This window comes from Sparus aurata, chromosome 24, assembly GCF_900880675.1.
Source record: "Sparus aurata chromosome 24, fSpaAur1.1, whole genome shotgun sequence".
NCBI lineage: Eukaryota > Metazoa > Chordata > Actinopteri > Spariformes > Sparidae > Sparus > Sparus aurata.
The window spans coordinates 10144128-10160421 of NC_044210.1; the positions used below are offsets into that span (position 1 = coordinate 10144128).

Here is a 16294-nt window from a genome sequence, read left to right on the forward strand (position 1 = left end):
AGAGGGGAATAACAAGGATGCTGGCTAAAACAGGTTTTCACAGCTGAAAGGTGGCCCTTGCATTTCTGTAGCAGTGACACAAATAACAACTAGAGAAAACAGAGAGACGACCGGTGGTATTCCTTTCTGCTCAAAGGTTGAAAACCCACAACGAAAGGTGGCCAGATTGAGGTTATCGCACTTTCTTGTTGAGTGTAATTTAAATGAATTAAAACATGTAATCATTTACATAAAGAATTAAATGAAAATGTGTTGCTGGGTGTACCTAAATTACAGCCTGGTGCATCCAGATGAAAAAGTTTGGTGCACCAATTCAAACAGTGTGAAAAATTAGAAAACACTTTAGGCAAGTTTTTGCTTTTCACAATACAGTGCTAATATGGCAGCCACTTTACTGAATTCTATGCTTAAAATATGTTTCCGAAAGCATTTAGGTAAGAAATAGGCAATGCAGTAACAAAATCTTGGTTTATAGATTATAAATGCAGCCTAGTTCTGACAGTTTGATCAGAGCAGAAATACAATCTGTAGTCCTAAAATACAATTTGCAAATACTACCTAAAGTATAACAAAGCTGATTCCTGTTTAAAATGTATCTAACCTCTGTGTGTAATCTTTTACAAACTGAAGGATGGGTGCTCAGCTTTCAGCCTACAGTCTGTGTTACACTGTAATCTGCGACCCGTCAGATTCTGTGGCCTGTTGAAGTGCAAAAACAATTTCACCTTCAGGTAACGTTAAGTGCATCCTGCATGCAAAAGATTCTCTGCGTTGACATTTGCTGAATGAAAAAGTAGAATGAATATTATTTCCAGTGTGTTGTTTTTACCTGCGGGACAGCACGGGTTAATGAATGTCACAGGCAGAGACAGAATATGCAGTGAAAGGCAAATAGATTTCAGAGATGAGACGTCTCTAATCTTCCCCCAAAAAACTACCGCCTGCAATTTGGTAAGAAAATTTAAATTATTCCAATTTGATGAGCAGGTTCAGATTCCTTAAAATGCTTTGGAACAACTCTACAAATTTGTCAAACACACAAGCAGAAGAGAAAATTGGAGTTCACATGATTAGCTGATTAAGATATGACTTGATCAACAGGAAATTGATTTCAATCTGTTTTGATGAGCTATTTATCATTTCCAGCTTCTTACATGTAAAGACTTTCTGCTTTTCTCTGACTTATGTGATAGTGTACTGGGGGGCTACGGGTTTTGGACTGTTGGGTCAAACAAAACTTTACTTTTATGGCTACTTTTATAGCCCAAACAAAAATAACTGGCAGATTTATTGATGCAGTTGCAGCCCCGCTAAATATTGAAGCTCTCTCGGTGGAAGTAATAAAGAAAATTCAGCTGCATATAAAGCTGTTTTTCAAACTTTCCTGGGAGAAATTCCCCCTCTTTGCAATCATGTTTCAACAGCGTGAAGCGCAAAAAATAGCACAAGAACCTTCACGTACACATGAAGTGGAATATGGACATGAATCCGACCGTTACAGCCTCAACAGGGATAAAGGCGTCTGGATATCATCCCACTGTGTGCATACGTTTAACTGCAGCTTCACTTCATTAGCAGGAGCGCATTGCCATCAACGGTTTGATAGGAAACATCTGTTCGGTCCAAGTTTATTATCTTGCTCCGTCAGTTTCATGTAAATATAGTTTTCCTCTTACTTATGAGAACCGAGGCGGTTAACAAGACCAACTGGGATAAGACGGGGATCAGAATTGCTCCACATTAAATCTGCCCGCCCTCGAAATCAATCGCAATCACAATCATCTTGAGAGGCAAATGTCAAATTTAAATACAGGCCTCAAAGGATAAAAAGATATCTAAACATGCATCAAATGCGTCAAACATACCTGAAATAACCGGTCTTGCATTTAGTTAGTTTGAGATTATTGATCTCTTGTCGGATGTGCACACACAGTAGTTCTTTATAATGAGGCCTCCAAGTCAAACACACCATTAATCAAATGGGTGCATACAGCAAGATATGAACACCACCTACAGAATGACACCGATAGCACAAAATGTACATACAGCCTCCACAAATGAAATTAAACTCCTCTTCTGTGGTGACTGAGGAGTGAGCTGCACACTCCGTATATAATTAATTTAGCCAAAGAACTTGAAACAGCATGACTTTGACTCCTCATCCCAAGAACCCTGCTGCATATGAATATCAGTATGGAACCATGTTGGGCTTCCATAAAGAGGATTAGAGAGAGGAGGGGGGGGATCAGACAAAAAAAAAGAAAAATTATAATGCTGCTCTTTAGCATTTGCCGGCAAGACAGAAAGGAAAAGCAGTTGCACAATGCTATTGTCCAAAATGTTTTCCAAAAGTCTTTTCTCTAATTGTGAAATACAGCATTCTTATTGGAGCCTGAATTTTAAAAACGGATGTTTTTTTTGAATGCGCTTCATAAGCCACAGGGTTTCCAAAGACGCTCAACATAATGGACCGCATAAACTTTCAATTCACAACCTCAAAATTAGAGTGACAAGGTAGCCATACGGCGGCAGAGATAAGGCGGCGAACACAAAGCTTCCTCGTATCCTGTCTGTAAATTCAGTGCTCTCCCAGGCCAAACAGCCTGTAGAGTTACACAGGGAGACGGCTGAAAGGGTCCTCACCCCTCCCTCCATCCCCAAGCTATTTGACCACTCCAATGAAAACCAAATCACCTACTTGACCGAAGGGGGGGGAGGGACTGCGAGGCATGAGTAGCCGCAGCGGGCAAGCTTGGCAAACCAGCGTCATCAGAACCCAATAAAAAAAAAAAAAAAAAAAAAAAACAGGGCTAGGAGATTCAGCTCTGCACTCATCCCGTGCCAAGTGTGGTGGCGGAGGGGAGCTCAGCAGGCTTTTGCAGCAGAGCCTCGCGTGTGGAAATGGGGAAGGCGATGGCAGCCAACATGTAGCCACAGCTGGTAGGGTATGAGATAACAGGATGCGGGGGAGCGGCATGAAGCTCGCACTGCCTTGTTGTGCCTGCCCCCTGACCAGCTATGTGATACGACTACCATCACACAAATGAGCTGTCGTGACTCTTTGAGCTGCGCGCAGAAAAAAAAAAAAAGTTATTCGGCCTCCAACAAGGGCTTTCCTGAATCTCATTTCTGGTGCTTCTGAGCCTCAGTGAGAATTACGCGAGAAAATTCAAAGCGTACTCTGATAATCAGACTTGTCAGAATAGAAACGCCTCATGTAACCACTTCAATCAGGTGAGACTGACTTGATCTGGCCCAATCAGATCGAGGGGGGTGGTGTAAACCTTCGATTATCTGTTCAATAGGAAAGGAATGTAATAAGCATTTCGATCACGTTTTCGCTGGACAGAATACATTGCTGAATGTGGGGGTAGCATTAGGTGACATTGCCTGTTTGTTTTTTCTTATTATGAAGCGTGTAAAAATATTGTGAAAGTATTAAAACACTCGATCCATGTAGAAATGTACACAGCAGGCTACAAAAAGATCACCTTTAAACAAGCCGTCAGGACTTCCCTAAGTACAGTACGGTCACAAAAAAAAATAAAAAATTTGAACATTAAAAAACATAAATGATTTCTCATCGACACACAAATAAAAGTACGAACAAGAAAATGAGCATATAATATGGAACCCTTCCCTATCAGGAACAGACAACGCCATCCAAATCAAGCCTGAAATGCACCGAAGAGGCTGTGGTTTTGTTTTGGGCGAGTCTGTTCACATTGTTCTGCTTTGTTCTCTCCAGTAGAACAAGAGAAGACGCGTGCCTGCTGAGCATTTTGGATAATAACAGCTTATTACTTTTTCATGCCTCATCATTTGTCATTTTTGTAAACACAGGAAGGAAAATGGATGACAACACGTGGTATTTGGTTTCTCCTTGGCTATTATTCTAACTGTGACATGTGACAAATCCAGTGAGCACAACCAGACATAATAACAAACAGCCAGACTGTTTCTGGTGCTGAACGGACTGATCACAGCACGGCGTCGCTGGACAAGAATCTATCATATCGGTGCCTATGAAGTCGCACGCAGAGCTGGGGACACGTGTGGCTAAGCTGCGGCCAACGAGATTATCAAATGATCCAATAAACTTTGGACAGCACTCGCAGGCATGATCACAACGCGGTAGCTTAGCTCGATGATGAAACACAAAGATGCCTGTGTAGCCTTCCAAACCCTTCTCCACAGAGAGGGCAAGAGAGGGAGGCGGCGTGGAGGAACGGCATAGGTCAGAGCACATCAATGTGAAACCATGAATACCCTCGGAGAAAGAGAAGAATCAGAGAGGAATCCTACAGCCACAGCGGGGCAGAACACAAGACCTTATAAAAGATGACAGCCTTCCAAGTTACAGCCTCCTCCTATCAGTAATTACAGTGTAGCCAGACACTCGTAAAATCTAATGCGTTGTAAATTATGAGTTGTTACACAGAAACCGTTAATTCTGCATGAAAACGGGCAAATGGACAGTTCTCTCCTCCACTGAGTTGCCTTCTTAAGTTGTCATTAAATTGAACAATTTGGGTCATTTATTATTCAGGAGGAAGAGAAAGTGAATAACAATGAACCCGCTGAGGGAATTGATCTTTCCGTAAGCCCCGCCTCAGGAAAAGGTCAGGGTCAACGATTCCAGCGCCTCCTGGAGAGATGTTCAAGGGTGCTTCAACAGGGGAGCATTTATAGGTTCCTGCTGCTCAAGGAGGGACATTAGCATTGATGCACATAGTGCGCTTGCTATCTAAATTGCAATTATTGACTATAAATAAAAATACAGGACTGTAATTGTGTTCAACTGCGCAATATATGATTGCACCAAGCAGAATCAGACAAAATAATGCATTTCCTTGTTGCTGACATCCACCCAGACAGTCAGACAGTCAGAGAGAAGACTCGAAGTAAACTCGACTAACTTTCTACAAAAAAATGATCAATTGTGCTCACCTGTATGTAGTTATCACAGTAGCACCACACTTCACACTGCTTCACACTCACTCTTTCACTGCAGCTCTGCACTAAAGCTGCTTAAATTTGTAGTCCATAAGAGGATAACAAACTATTATCATTTTAATAAATAGGTCAGGCAATAATTGGCCTTGTGCCTTCATTCTGTAAATAACGACAATCTGATTTTATGCCGCACACAGTCTGTAAATACACATTTTATTTAGAAAGTCCTTTAGAAATCATACTGTAACGGTCTACACTATTAAAAGCTGTCCTTTCAATACCAGCATCTGTGTGACCCACAAAACAAAACTGATATTATTACATTTCAGCCATGTGATAGCCTCAATATGGGTCGGATTTTGTTGGGCCTCTTGTAGAACAGTGACAGACGGGAGCTCCGCAATTAGAATGAGCCAACTTTTGCACCAAACACAGCTCATGTCAGTGGTTCCAACATCATTTCCGTAATACTAATGATTAACTAATAATCAATTATTAAGGCAGCCGACTATCAATACAACATATTGCTTTATTTTGCATTCCTACTGAACAACTTCATTGTCCAGCCAAGGCCGGAAAATCGACAATCATCATAAGCTGCAAACTTCTGATTATTCTCCGTCATTCCATGATGCAGAACCTTCTACCACGTATGCAATTTCCACACCTCTGCTCACAGAATATGACTGAAGAGACATTTTTGAATTAAATGTTCAACGTTGTTCCTTTAAGCTAACATTAACATCAGTTTAAGAGACTGACAGGATGTTTTGTTCCAAATCTTTGAATCCCAGACGTTCAGAGCTTTTGAAAGTCGTCACCTACAATGTTTAAGAAGCAAAAATACTGTCCACTTGGTTGGTCTTTTATGAACAGTATAAAGACACTCTCAACTTTTTTATATTAACTTTTTATCAAGAATGGTAAAGGGTGGTGTTTCCTGTTTCACAAAACCATCTTTGGCTTGGGATGGGATTCGATAGCAGTTAATCAAATTCAAATCCAGTATTCAACCCAAACCCTTCACCCTTCAGCAAATCTCCCAACAAATCATCCCTTCTTTTCATTTACATATCATCAGTGTGACATATAAATCAAAGCATGCTGTATACAGACATGTTCATGTGCAAATACTGTACATATCCACCTACTTCATGTATGTAGAGAAACCTTTATACATGAATAATTCAGTATGTATTCCAGCACTCTTTCACTGTGCAATCATTGCACATTGCATGCAATTTAAACAGACTGACTGATGAAGGCCACTGTATGTTGTTTGTGACTCGTTCAGTTTTTATGGTTCATCTTTATGATTTTCACCTACATATTGTACGTACACAGCAGGTAAATATTTATGTTATTTGTTCAGTTTTGTTGAACTTTTTCTTAGCAAACCGATTCTGAAGTCAACATTTGTAAGTAACAAAATATTAAAATGACTCAAAGATGTCTAATCGCGTCTTATTGGCTGAGAAGGCAGCTAAATGAATGTTCACAGCAGGTATTACAACCTAAATGATCAGTTAGATCATTTCCCAGAGTCGCCACACTGTTGGTCCCTGATAGAGCTACAGAAACAGTCCGCAGGCGGTCGTACAGTGGTGTTACAGATTAATGTGTCTTTCCACAGCTTAAACGTATAGACACTGGCATGGAGAGAGCTCATTAACTGGACAACAGCCAGCAGTTTCTTTTTTTGTTGTTTCTTCAGCTCGCATAATTAACATGAGCTTTAGAGCCGGAGAAATACACAGCTGCCATCTTACACTTTCATTTGATATAGCTGGCTAAAACACTGTTAATTATGTGAGTTAAAATAAATCACGGTCTCTGTAATTTGAAAATTGCACTTTCTTTCAAATGAAAATAAAAATGACAGTTCAGCCCATTGTTAGTGAACACATTAAAAGTATAAAAAAGTGAGTGTGTGAAGCCTGAATACAAAACACTGAGAGCAGAGTACAGTAGGTTATCTTTGTGATACTGGTTCAGGGATATGCACTGCTTTTCTTGCAAGACTGACCCTATTCTGCCTCTGATTGGTTGCCTTTGTTGGCTGTGTTCTCTACGCTTGACTCAAACGGTGAACTCATAATGTAGCTCTGGTTGTTCTGTTTTTCTTGCAGATCTGAAACAGCAGTTAATGAGCTATAGCTGCCCAGGTAGCTGCCCACTCCTCAGAGTGTCTCTGGACTATGCCGACCATGCCCTGCCGCTAACTTGCCCAGAGACACTACAGCCGCGACAGCCTCTGCCACTGGCAGTATGTTTTACAAACCAGCCATAAGAAAAACACTGACGCAACCCATTAACACCAGACAACCTCTGAACATACAGTTAGGATACGTCTCATTTGTGGCGTGATTATACAGTAAAATCATCATGACCCACGAACACCTTCCGTCTCTCGCCGGAAAACATGATGGATTTAGCACAGAGTATTAGGACCGCAAGGGTTTTGTCATATACAGACAACAGAAGCAAGACATTCAGAGGCAGAGTATGGCATGTCTTGGAAGTAAACCCCTGGGAGGCATAATAGCGTATTACTGACATGATGAATTGTCAACTATTTACCATTTTGTCAATCATTCAGTCAGATAGCCACCTGGTGGCAAACACAGAAAAATTGAGAATTTACATGTTGCAGAGAACATTGCACAGGTACATGCTTCCAAGAGGGAAAAACTAAAGTCATCCATCATCCTTTCATGGTCAGCCCAAAGAGGAAGCATTGTAATTTATTTTTCTTTTCTGGTTATGACTTCCTATGTTTCCCACCTGATGATGTCAATCACAGTTGGTCATATCAGCCCCACATATCTGTCCCGCCAACCAGTCCATGAACATGTGGGCCAAACAATGATTGCGGCCGTGCCCCCTTACTCGGCAGAGAAATTGATATCTCTTCCTCCTCTATGATGGATTCCCCTCTGCATGATGGTTGAATGTTGATGCCAAAAGATTTTGAGTGACTGACATTAAATCCTGATGATGAACAGCATGGCGGTGACAAGCTCAATTCAACTAAAAGTAAAGGAGCAGCTTGTAAAAGAGACTCTGAAAAAACAGCATATTCCTCGAGGGCACAGAAATGTTGCATGATGGCAACAAGCTGCAAACTAACTGACAGATTTTCCCTTTAACTTGTGTTGACAAGAGACGCAGCGGAAAAAGCTTAAGTGCGCTGAGTTAATAAGCTGGTTTGTAATACACTTTTTCTATTGCGCTCTTTACAAAGGCCATTCATCACTGTCACATACAGTTTATCTCATCCGGCGGCGCGGTGTTGCACCGTAAATCGAATTCCAATCACTTCCAGGACAAAAATATGATGTAATTATAAGAGAATCTGCTCCGGCCTGAGGGCTTCTCGCAGATTCATTTCGGCCCTAAAAAAAGCGTTCAATTTCCTATTCTGCGTCTCGCCGTCAAATTACTTAATGCAGAATATTTCAAAAGATCAATTCTGTGTGTCACGCTATCTCCGAAAAACTCTGACAGGCAGGATGCCTTCACACACACACAGGGGTTAAATGAGTTAAAACCATCTTATTGGATGCACACCCAGGGGCCCGCTTCCTCTCGCAGGATGTCAATAAAACGTAGTTCACAAGAGAGCACACATAAACACTCTATTTATATATGTAAGGGTTGTGATTCACAGGTGTTTACTAGTTATTTACTACTGCAACGGCCTTAAAAAAAAAGGGTGTTTTTTTGAGCTTTAAGGCGTCTTAAGGAGGGAAATTCTGCAGGGCTCTTTACAGTGTTGCAGCGGGGACTTATTGACCCACGATCATTATCATAATCATATTTTAAAAGACTAGCAGCTGCGGTGTGATGAGGAGCACATTAGCCGTGATCTAAAGGACGTTAATTCTGGAAATAGCTTCTAAATCGGAACACTTGTCGGCGCTTTAGTGACAGAAAATGACTCCTTATCAAACTGAGATTTTGCACACATGTGTAGCCTGCCAAGAGAAAGAAAAAAAAAAACAGACAAGGAAGTCAAGCAAGCTGAAATCAATTAACATCTTCTTTGTGCTCTTTTTTTTTTACCCCAAATACAGTTCCTTTATCACCTCAAACTAGACCTCCAAACCCATGTTCATATCTATCATCTCGAAATCACTCGCGTGTGAGGTACCCGTTTTGATATGCCACTGCCTAATTGAGATTAAACCACTGTATTTCACGTCACAGGAGAGATGAATGGAGGGGACTCTGGGACGTTTCTGAAATTAAATGGAACATTTTCCCTCCCCTGCGCTCACAATATCAGTATCTGGTCATGGGCCAGCACACAGGCTCAAATGAGAGAATTTGGCAGGGCTGCAGGTATTAACGACCCAGGCGGCGTTGTAAGGTTGAAAGCCAAGGTGGGCACAAAAGGGACGGTATTACTCTTACGACAAGACACAGCGTGGAGATGTATTGATGTATTCACGTCAAGGGGAGGTGTAATCCCCCCCCACCACCACCCAAAAAAAAAAAGAAGAAAAAGAAAGAGGATCAGTCCTGCAGGAGGGAGATGCGTTTAAGATCATTTCAAAGCAACTGTCAAGATAAATCTCTGGGATGGATTTTTGGAGGCTTAGGCGCTCTGTTCACAGCCAGCGCAGACACTGGCCGTGAATTGTTGTTATGACCCCTCGACAGCAAGACAAAAATCCCATTGAGCGGCTTTCCACAGAGGGTTACATCCACCCCGCTTTTCCATTTTTACTGTCCCTCCTCGGTGTAGTGTAAGTGATAAAGCACAGCATGGTGACACTCATCCCTTTATGCGATGAAACAGAGGGCTGATGGATTTTTACTGGTTCATATTAAGTGACAGGGATTAGCAGCCAGATAAATCACGGTGCTTGATATTAGACTATAAAGTGCACAGCATTATGAAAATGCACAATGCTCTCATGTACTTATGTGGATTTATCCTTGCCCTCCTCCTCTCCCACACACATATAAATGCCAATAAGGCGATGCGCGAGCGAGCCAACTTCTTATTTCGATGACGGCGCGCACTTAAAACGACAAATTAAGTCTGTGAATGAGAGGCGGCAGCTCGGCCACCTCGCGGTTCACATCCGACAAAAAGACGAGTGAAACCCCCCAAAACAGCAAGTTTAAAATGTCACCGCAACAATGTTTTCAGACGCAGCTTGCTTTGCCACAGAGGAAGGGAGAGACAAATGAACTGAGGGTCAAACAGCGCATCCATGCTTGAGGGACTTAGCGAGCCGTTAACTCAATTTCACTTCAGAAGCAGCATCCGTCCGGTGGCGAGAAAGCGCCTGCAGCGAACAATTAGCGAGGAGACACAGAGCAGGCACACAGCTTCTCACATAAACGCGCTATTTTCAGCGTGTTCCGAGCACCTACCGGTGTTGCAGTCCGCGTCCCGTCGTTACAACTTGTCCTGGACGCCGGGCTCCGTCCGCTCCACGCCGCGCGGGTTCCTCCTCTGATGCTCGCCGTCTCGTGGAGGGGGAGGCGGCAGCCCCAGCCGGAGGAGAGAGGCCGTCCAATCAGCGGCCGCCTGCCGGGGAGGGATACAGCCAATCAAAGAGGGGGAGAGCGGAGCGAGGATGCTGCTGCTTTGTTTAACGGAGATTGACTTTCAAGCAACGGAGCGGCCGCCTGACGCGCCTGAGTGATCTGATGGCATCCATCCGAGCAAAAATAAACCCCACGTCCCGGTTTAACTGCAGGGGGAGATATCATGGACTGGCTCCTTCTGTCGAGGACGTACTCATCTGATGGGAACGACACTAGGAGGGGAAAGTTTCACAGTTTTTTCAAGCATGTCTTAATTTAATAGTCCACATGCCACCAGTGAGGGGATGTAACTAAGTGTATTTACTCGAGTACTGTGCTTAAACGGTAACTCAGCCAGTTTTACACATTAAGGGAGTGTTTACAGGTCTTGTGGAGTGCTACTGCATATATGAAAAAAAAAGGTATTATAAAGCATTTTATGGCTCCAGAGGAAGCTGCATGTAATCCAATAATTATCTAAGGTGATGCCACTCTAACTTGCACTGTGGGTAATGTAGGCACTTAGGTGCATCTCCCAAACCATTTCTGTGCCCATGTGTCTTCATTGATTGATTTTTGTATGCCTAAACAAACTAAATACACAAACCATCTTTGTTTTCATGATTGATTAAAAAGAAAGATACATATTTCTGAGTTTGCCTCTAGTGAATGCAAAAACAAAGGTGCATTGTGGGTAATGTAGGCCTCGGGGTGTAGGAAGGAAGAAGAATACAAGAAATCTAATATTAGATCATTCTGACATTTCTATTTTGATTGATGGATTTGTTTTCAACAATGTTATAGTGCAGCATGCAGTTGTCAAAATCGGGTGCCAACATTACCCATAATGCAACTTAGCAAATATTGTAAAGGTGTCACTAAGGGTAATTATGACTGCTTTTAATTACTGTTTTCAGTCAATCAATGGAGGGATCAATAGAGGCAATAATAGTCACAGGGGAGTTCTTTTACTTTCTATATTAAGGTACATTTTCCTGTTTTTATTTACATACTTTTACCTGAGTAACATTTTCAATGCTCGACTTTAACTTGTAGTGGAGTGTTCTCGCAGTGTGGTATGTGAATATTTCCTCCCCCACTGGTATTTTTTAATTATTGACGGCCTCTTTAGTCTTTTAAAACGGGAAACTAATTATCTTCGCATAGCTCTTTTATCATTTGGTCGCACTAATCAATCACTTTGACGATGTCATGTTCAACTTTGGGAAATTGACAGGAGCATTTCATACACCCTTTTCGTCCCTTCATAACTGATGAATCTGTTAATTGGAAACATAATCGGCAGATTAATTGATAATGAAACTAACCATTAGATGTAGTCTCAAATCCCTCCTCCTCTCCACAGCTCCTCATATACAGTGTGTGCTGCATGTCAGAACAACTTATCTATCACAGATACTATATGTTTCCCTGAACAGTTTTTCCTTGCTCAGGTGTAATGTTGTGATAGTAACATAAACATGAAACGTATTAATTTAAGTATTTTTTGCCGGTATTGGAGAGTTCAGAGAAAATGAGGGACCAGTGAGGGGGCTGTGATATGCAGAAGAAGTGCTCGCTCAGATTGAACCCAGGAGCATTGCTTTGAATCAGGGATTAGTCCGAACTATCATGGTGACCGCTGTTATCATACTATTGCCTCAAACCCTCCTGACTTTGCCACCAGTTGAGCTGAATTATAATTACATTATTTCCCCACCATGCATTGGATTTATCAAACCCAAAGAGCAGTGAGCAGCAAATGATGCATTGTTCCTCCTAGTAAAATCCTAGTTACCTACATTACCCACAATGCAACGCAACTGCTGAAAGTTCAGATAGAGATTTTGATATGCTATGCTAGTAGCAGCTAATGTAGCCTTGAGCTGCTAGCCTCAACTAGAGGTGAGGAGTGTCTGGTAATCTCCGGACTTGTTTCATTTTCAAACTCGTAGTTTTGAGACCCACCTGACGCTGACTCGAGTGACATCACTCGAGGCAATTTATTACACAGCTTCCTCTAGAGACACCATGGACAATACAATATGGACGTAGCTTCCGGGTCTGAAAGGTGTGCAGGTGTGAATGGCCAGCAGGGGGCTACTCCACTGAAGTCAGATTGTATGGAAGCCTATGAGAAAATGACCCTACTTCTCACTTGATTTATCACCTTAGTCAACAGTTTCCTAATGAGTTTATGGTCTCAATCTCTAGTTTAAAGTCTTCTTAAACACGGCACGACGTTCATTCTGAAAATGATGGTCCAAATTTGGAGTAAGGTAGAGAATAAAACAATGTGTGTTTCAGGGCATGGCTACTTTTTCACTGACAGGATGCCACCAGTCACGATATCCTCCTCAGCTCCATCCTCTTGTTCAAATATGATCCCTTCTGGCTCCAAAAATCCAAGATGGCTATTGTCGCAATGCAGGCAGTCAACAGTCAACAAACCAATGTGGTGAGATGTGGTAACCAATCAGTCAGCAGGCCACATGGAGCCACATAACACCCTAGCTGGCTTATAGATAAATGTACAGCTTCATTGCAAGATTTAGCACCATTCTGGGTGACATAAACTGGGCAGTTTTATCATCTGTTGCCTATCCTGACTGGATGTGGCAGTTGTTTGGGTCCGTAATTGCTTGGCAGGAGGGTGAAGCGATTAAAAATGTACTAAATTGCATCTACTTTGGATTGTCAATGAAAAGTTGGAGGGGGGGAAAAAAATGGTCCAATTAAAAAGGTGCCAAACAGCATTTCAGAAACAGATTCTGAATTAGCGAACCAGCAGCATTGTTCCCCAAACTTAAGGGAAGTGTCAGCACAATGTAGCATGACCCGCACCGAATTTGTACAGCCATCACTTTTCTGACACTGAAGCACAGTTTTTCGCTGGTGTAATTAACACTGCAGAATATTCTCTTTGCAGCCGATTACCCCAGCTGTAAGTGAGAAATGGGAGGGGGGGAAAAAATCTCTCGAGAGGTGACAAAAACGACCTAATGGAAAAATCTGTAGCTCCTACAGCAGGCCTGCTCTATCAGTGGAAATCAATACGCCTTTCGCCAAAGAGATCTCAGCCGGACTGTGTTATCGAGGTAGGACATAGATCAAACTGGCCGGCCGCACAAAAGGAGATGCAGCCGAGTGCCACTGCTGCTCCCGCGTGTCTGTGCTCTCTCTGATTAAAAAGCCATATATCGTTGAGTTCATGAAGCTTTATTTAAACCGGAAGACATAATAGAAATGAAATTAAAGGAAAAACCTCTTTTATTCAGACACAAAAGAAAGCTGGCAGCCATTTAATTAAAGGAAAACAGTTCATTAAAGATGCACTATGTAGTTTTGGGGAAGACGTTTTAATTAGAGGAGGAAGCTCTTCAGTGACTGATTTCTTTTTTTAACTTTGTTTACAGTTGGCGGACCCCGCCACCTTTCTAGCTTCAAACACAGTTCTGTGTATTTTCCTCTGAGAAGAGCTTGTTTATTCAGTTGCGGGAAAAAAATACATATTTCTGAGTTTGTATCATTACCTCATTAACATTGTAAATACTACATAGTGCCACTTTAAATAATACAGCCTTGTGTAGATCAGTCAGATATGCATACTAATTAACGTAGAAGAAGAAATATCCATCGCTCTGCACACCAGGTGCATTCAATCAGCATCAAACAAAGAAAGCTAGATATTGAATAAAAGAGCAGATTCGTTTCAAAACTCAGTACAAAAACACTAGATTAAATCAGAGCAGTTCATCTCTCCATGGACATAGATATGAAATTGCATTGCTTATTAGCTGATTGGGCTGAATTCAAGAGTCGCTGTCGTCGTCGTCATCGTAGTATCTGTCCCTCTTGATCTGCTCCTCCACTGTCAGGGCGCCGTCGTCTCCGTCGTCCGCCCACAGAGAAGCGCCGTCCTTTCCTGCCATATCTCCCGCCTTTTCGTTCGCCTCCATCCCGAAACCCAAAAGGTCATCCAGCGTCGACCCCAGAGGCGTCTCCCCCGCAGATCGACTGAAGATGTCGGATTGGAAATCAGATAGCAGGCTGGAGCTGCTGGTGCTCAGGCCGGCGAAAATGTCCTCCAGGAAGCTCGATGCGCTAATCTTTGGCTCGGTGGCCTCGTTTCTGACAGTCCCCTCGGCTGTCTCCGTGAAGAAATTTGTGTCTGAGTAGCAGTCTGTGGCTTCAGCGCATTTGGCACCCGCTGGCACGAAAGCATCCTCACTCTGTGCCAATTGCAGCACTTCACTTGGCATCCATTTTGATTCTTCACAGTGATCGGCTTGGAAGGAATCTGTTGCTGGAGTTGTATCTATCAGAAAGAGTGACTGACTTCCCTCATCCCCTTGGAACCAGCCGTCATTACTGTTATTATTGTTGGAGTTAGCATTCAGCGCCTGTCCTGCCGCCGCCTCCCCATCTATTAATGTGACCTTTACCGCCTCCCCATTGTTCAAGCCTTCATTATTTCCTTTATCTATCTCCTCCTGGCTCCCCTTCTCTCCCGCTGCACTTTCTGTCTGCCCGTCATGTCCATTTACTTTCACTTCCTCCGCCCTTTCTGCACTTTTCTCGGCATCCTTCATGCTTTCACTCCTCTCGCTCTGTTCTGCCTCTTCCACTCCAGTGTGCACTTCAGAGTCCATTTCTGGACCCACTTGTGCCACAGCCTCAGAGCCACTGTTTGACTCCTCTCGAGAGGGGGTACCACTCATCTGCTGCTCGGCGGCCGCTACAGGGGAGGCCGGAGCTTCAGTCTCTTCAGGCTTTCTCACACTATCACTTTCTTCCACCTTATCATTTTCTTCTGGCCCATTTTGCACTTTCTCTGCGGGGGTATCAGTCTCTTTTAATGAAGGCTTCGCAGGCTGATTTAGATGTTCATTTTCCTGAGCTGAGCCCTCCTTCGGGGGCCATGATGGCTTAACCAACTTCAGCTCCTCCTCGATGGCGAAGGATTTCTTTGGAGAATCTGATTGAGGAGGCCACACCACAGAAATCTTACTGGAGGCTTTTTTGTTTTCATCTTTGTTTATGTCGTTCTCCTGAGTAACTGGCGGGCTCTGGACAGTGGAATATCTGGAATCCATGACTTTCTTTTCAGTTGTTGGTGATTTGACTTTTGTCTTTTCAGCCGGGGTCTTATTACTCCAGAGTTCTTTGTGAGGTTTCTGTCCAAATCCTTCATCGTAATTTCCTTTGGACTTGAACAGTTGCTTGTAGTGTGGCGTGCAGTACATTCGTCCATGGAGAGAGGCGTAGTTGCCAAGGCTATTTGAGAAAAAAGAAAGAAAAGAGGTGTTATAGCGGGGCGAAGAGAAACCACGAGGATGCATCTGCTCTGCGAAATAGCTTCACCTTAATTTGCCTTTGCAGTGTTCACAGCGAAAGCAGCTTTTATGGAAGTTTTGTTTGTCTGCAATCAGCGACTCCATGGGGTACACCCGCTTCCGACACACCCGGCACAGTTCGGACTCTGGAACTCGAATTTTCTGCAAAAAGGAGGGATGATTTTAACAGACAGATTCGCAAATTCCTTTAAATTTCTTTAGGAAATTCCCTGGAAAGAGCGGCGTAAATAGGTTTGGTTGATACTTTTCAAATTAATTAATTCTAATTATCTTGACGGCTGTGGCACCAGAGGAAGCTGCATGTAATCTCCTAAATTGCCTCCAGTGCTGTCAGGCAGTGGCTAAGTTGCATTGTGGGTAATGTAGGCACCAGGTTTTGAAAGGCAGTCAATTGGTGTCTCCTCATTACAGACCAACAAATCAAAACAGCAGAAAAC

At 42.8% G+C, this 16294-nt stretch overlaps 2 protein-coding genes across 12 annotated transcripts in view; both read right to left on the minus strand.

Annotated features, from left to right (window-relative positions):
• Positions 1-10492, minus strand: part of LOC115576750 (beta-1,3-galactosyltransferase 1-like) — a 101208-nt gene extending 90716 nt beyond the window's left edge. For both annotated transcript variants that reach the window (XM_030409312.1, XM_030409313.1), the window contains exon 1: positions 10345-10492. The gene's annotated coding sequence lies outside the window, so the exon portion shown is untranslated. The remainder of the gene's footprint in view (positions 1-10344) is intronic.
• A 4897-nt stretch (positions 10493-15389) lies between these two features.
• Positions 15390-16294, minus strand: part of xirp2a (xin actin binding repeat containing 2a) — a 76019-nt gene continuing 75114 nt past the window's right edge. For all 10 annotated transcript variants that reach the window (XM_030409578.1, XM_030409586.1, XM_030409585.1 and 7 more), the window contains 2 exons: positions 15865-15998; positions 15390-15777 (listed from right to left, as the gene is read on the minus strand). In XM_030409578.1, the coding sequence (XP_030265438.1) occupies positions 15904-15998 (95 nt within the window). In that variant the 3' untranslated portion in view covers positions 15390-15777; positions 15865-15903. The remainder of the gene's footprint in view (positions 15778-15864; positions 15999-16294) is intronic.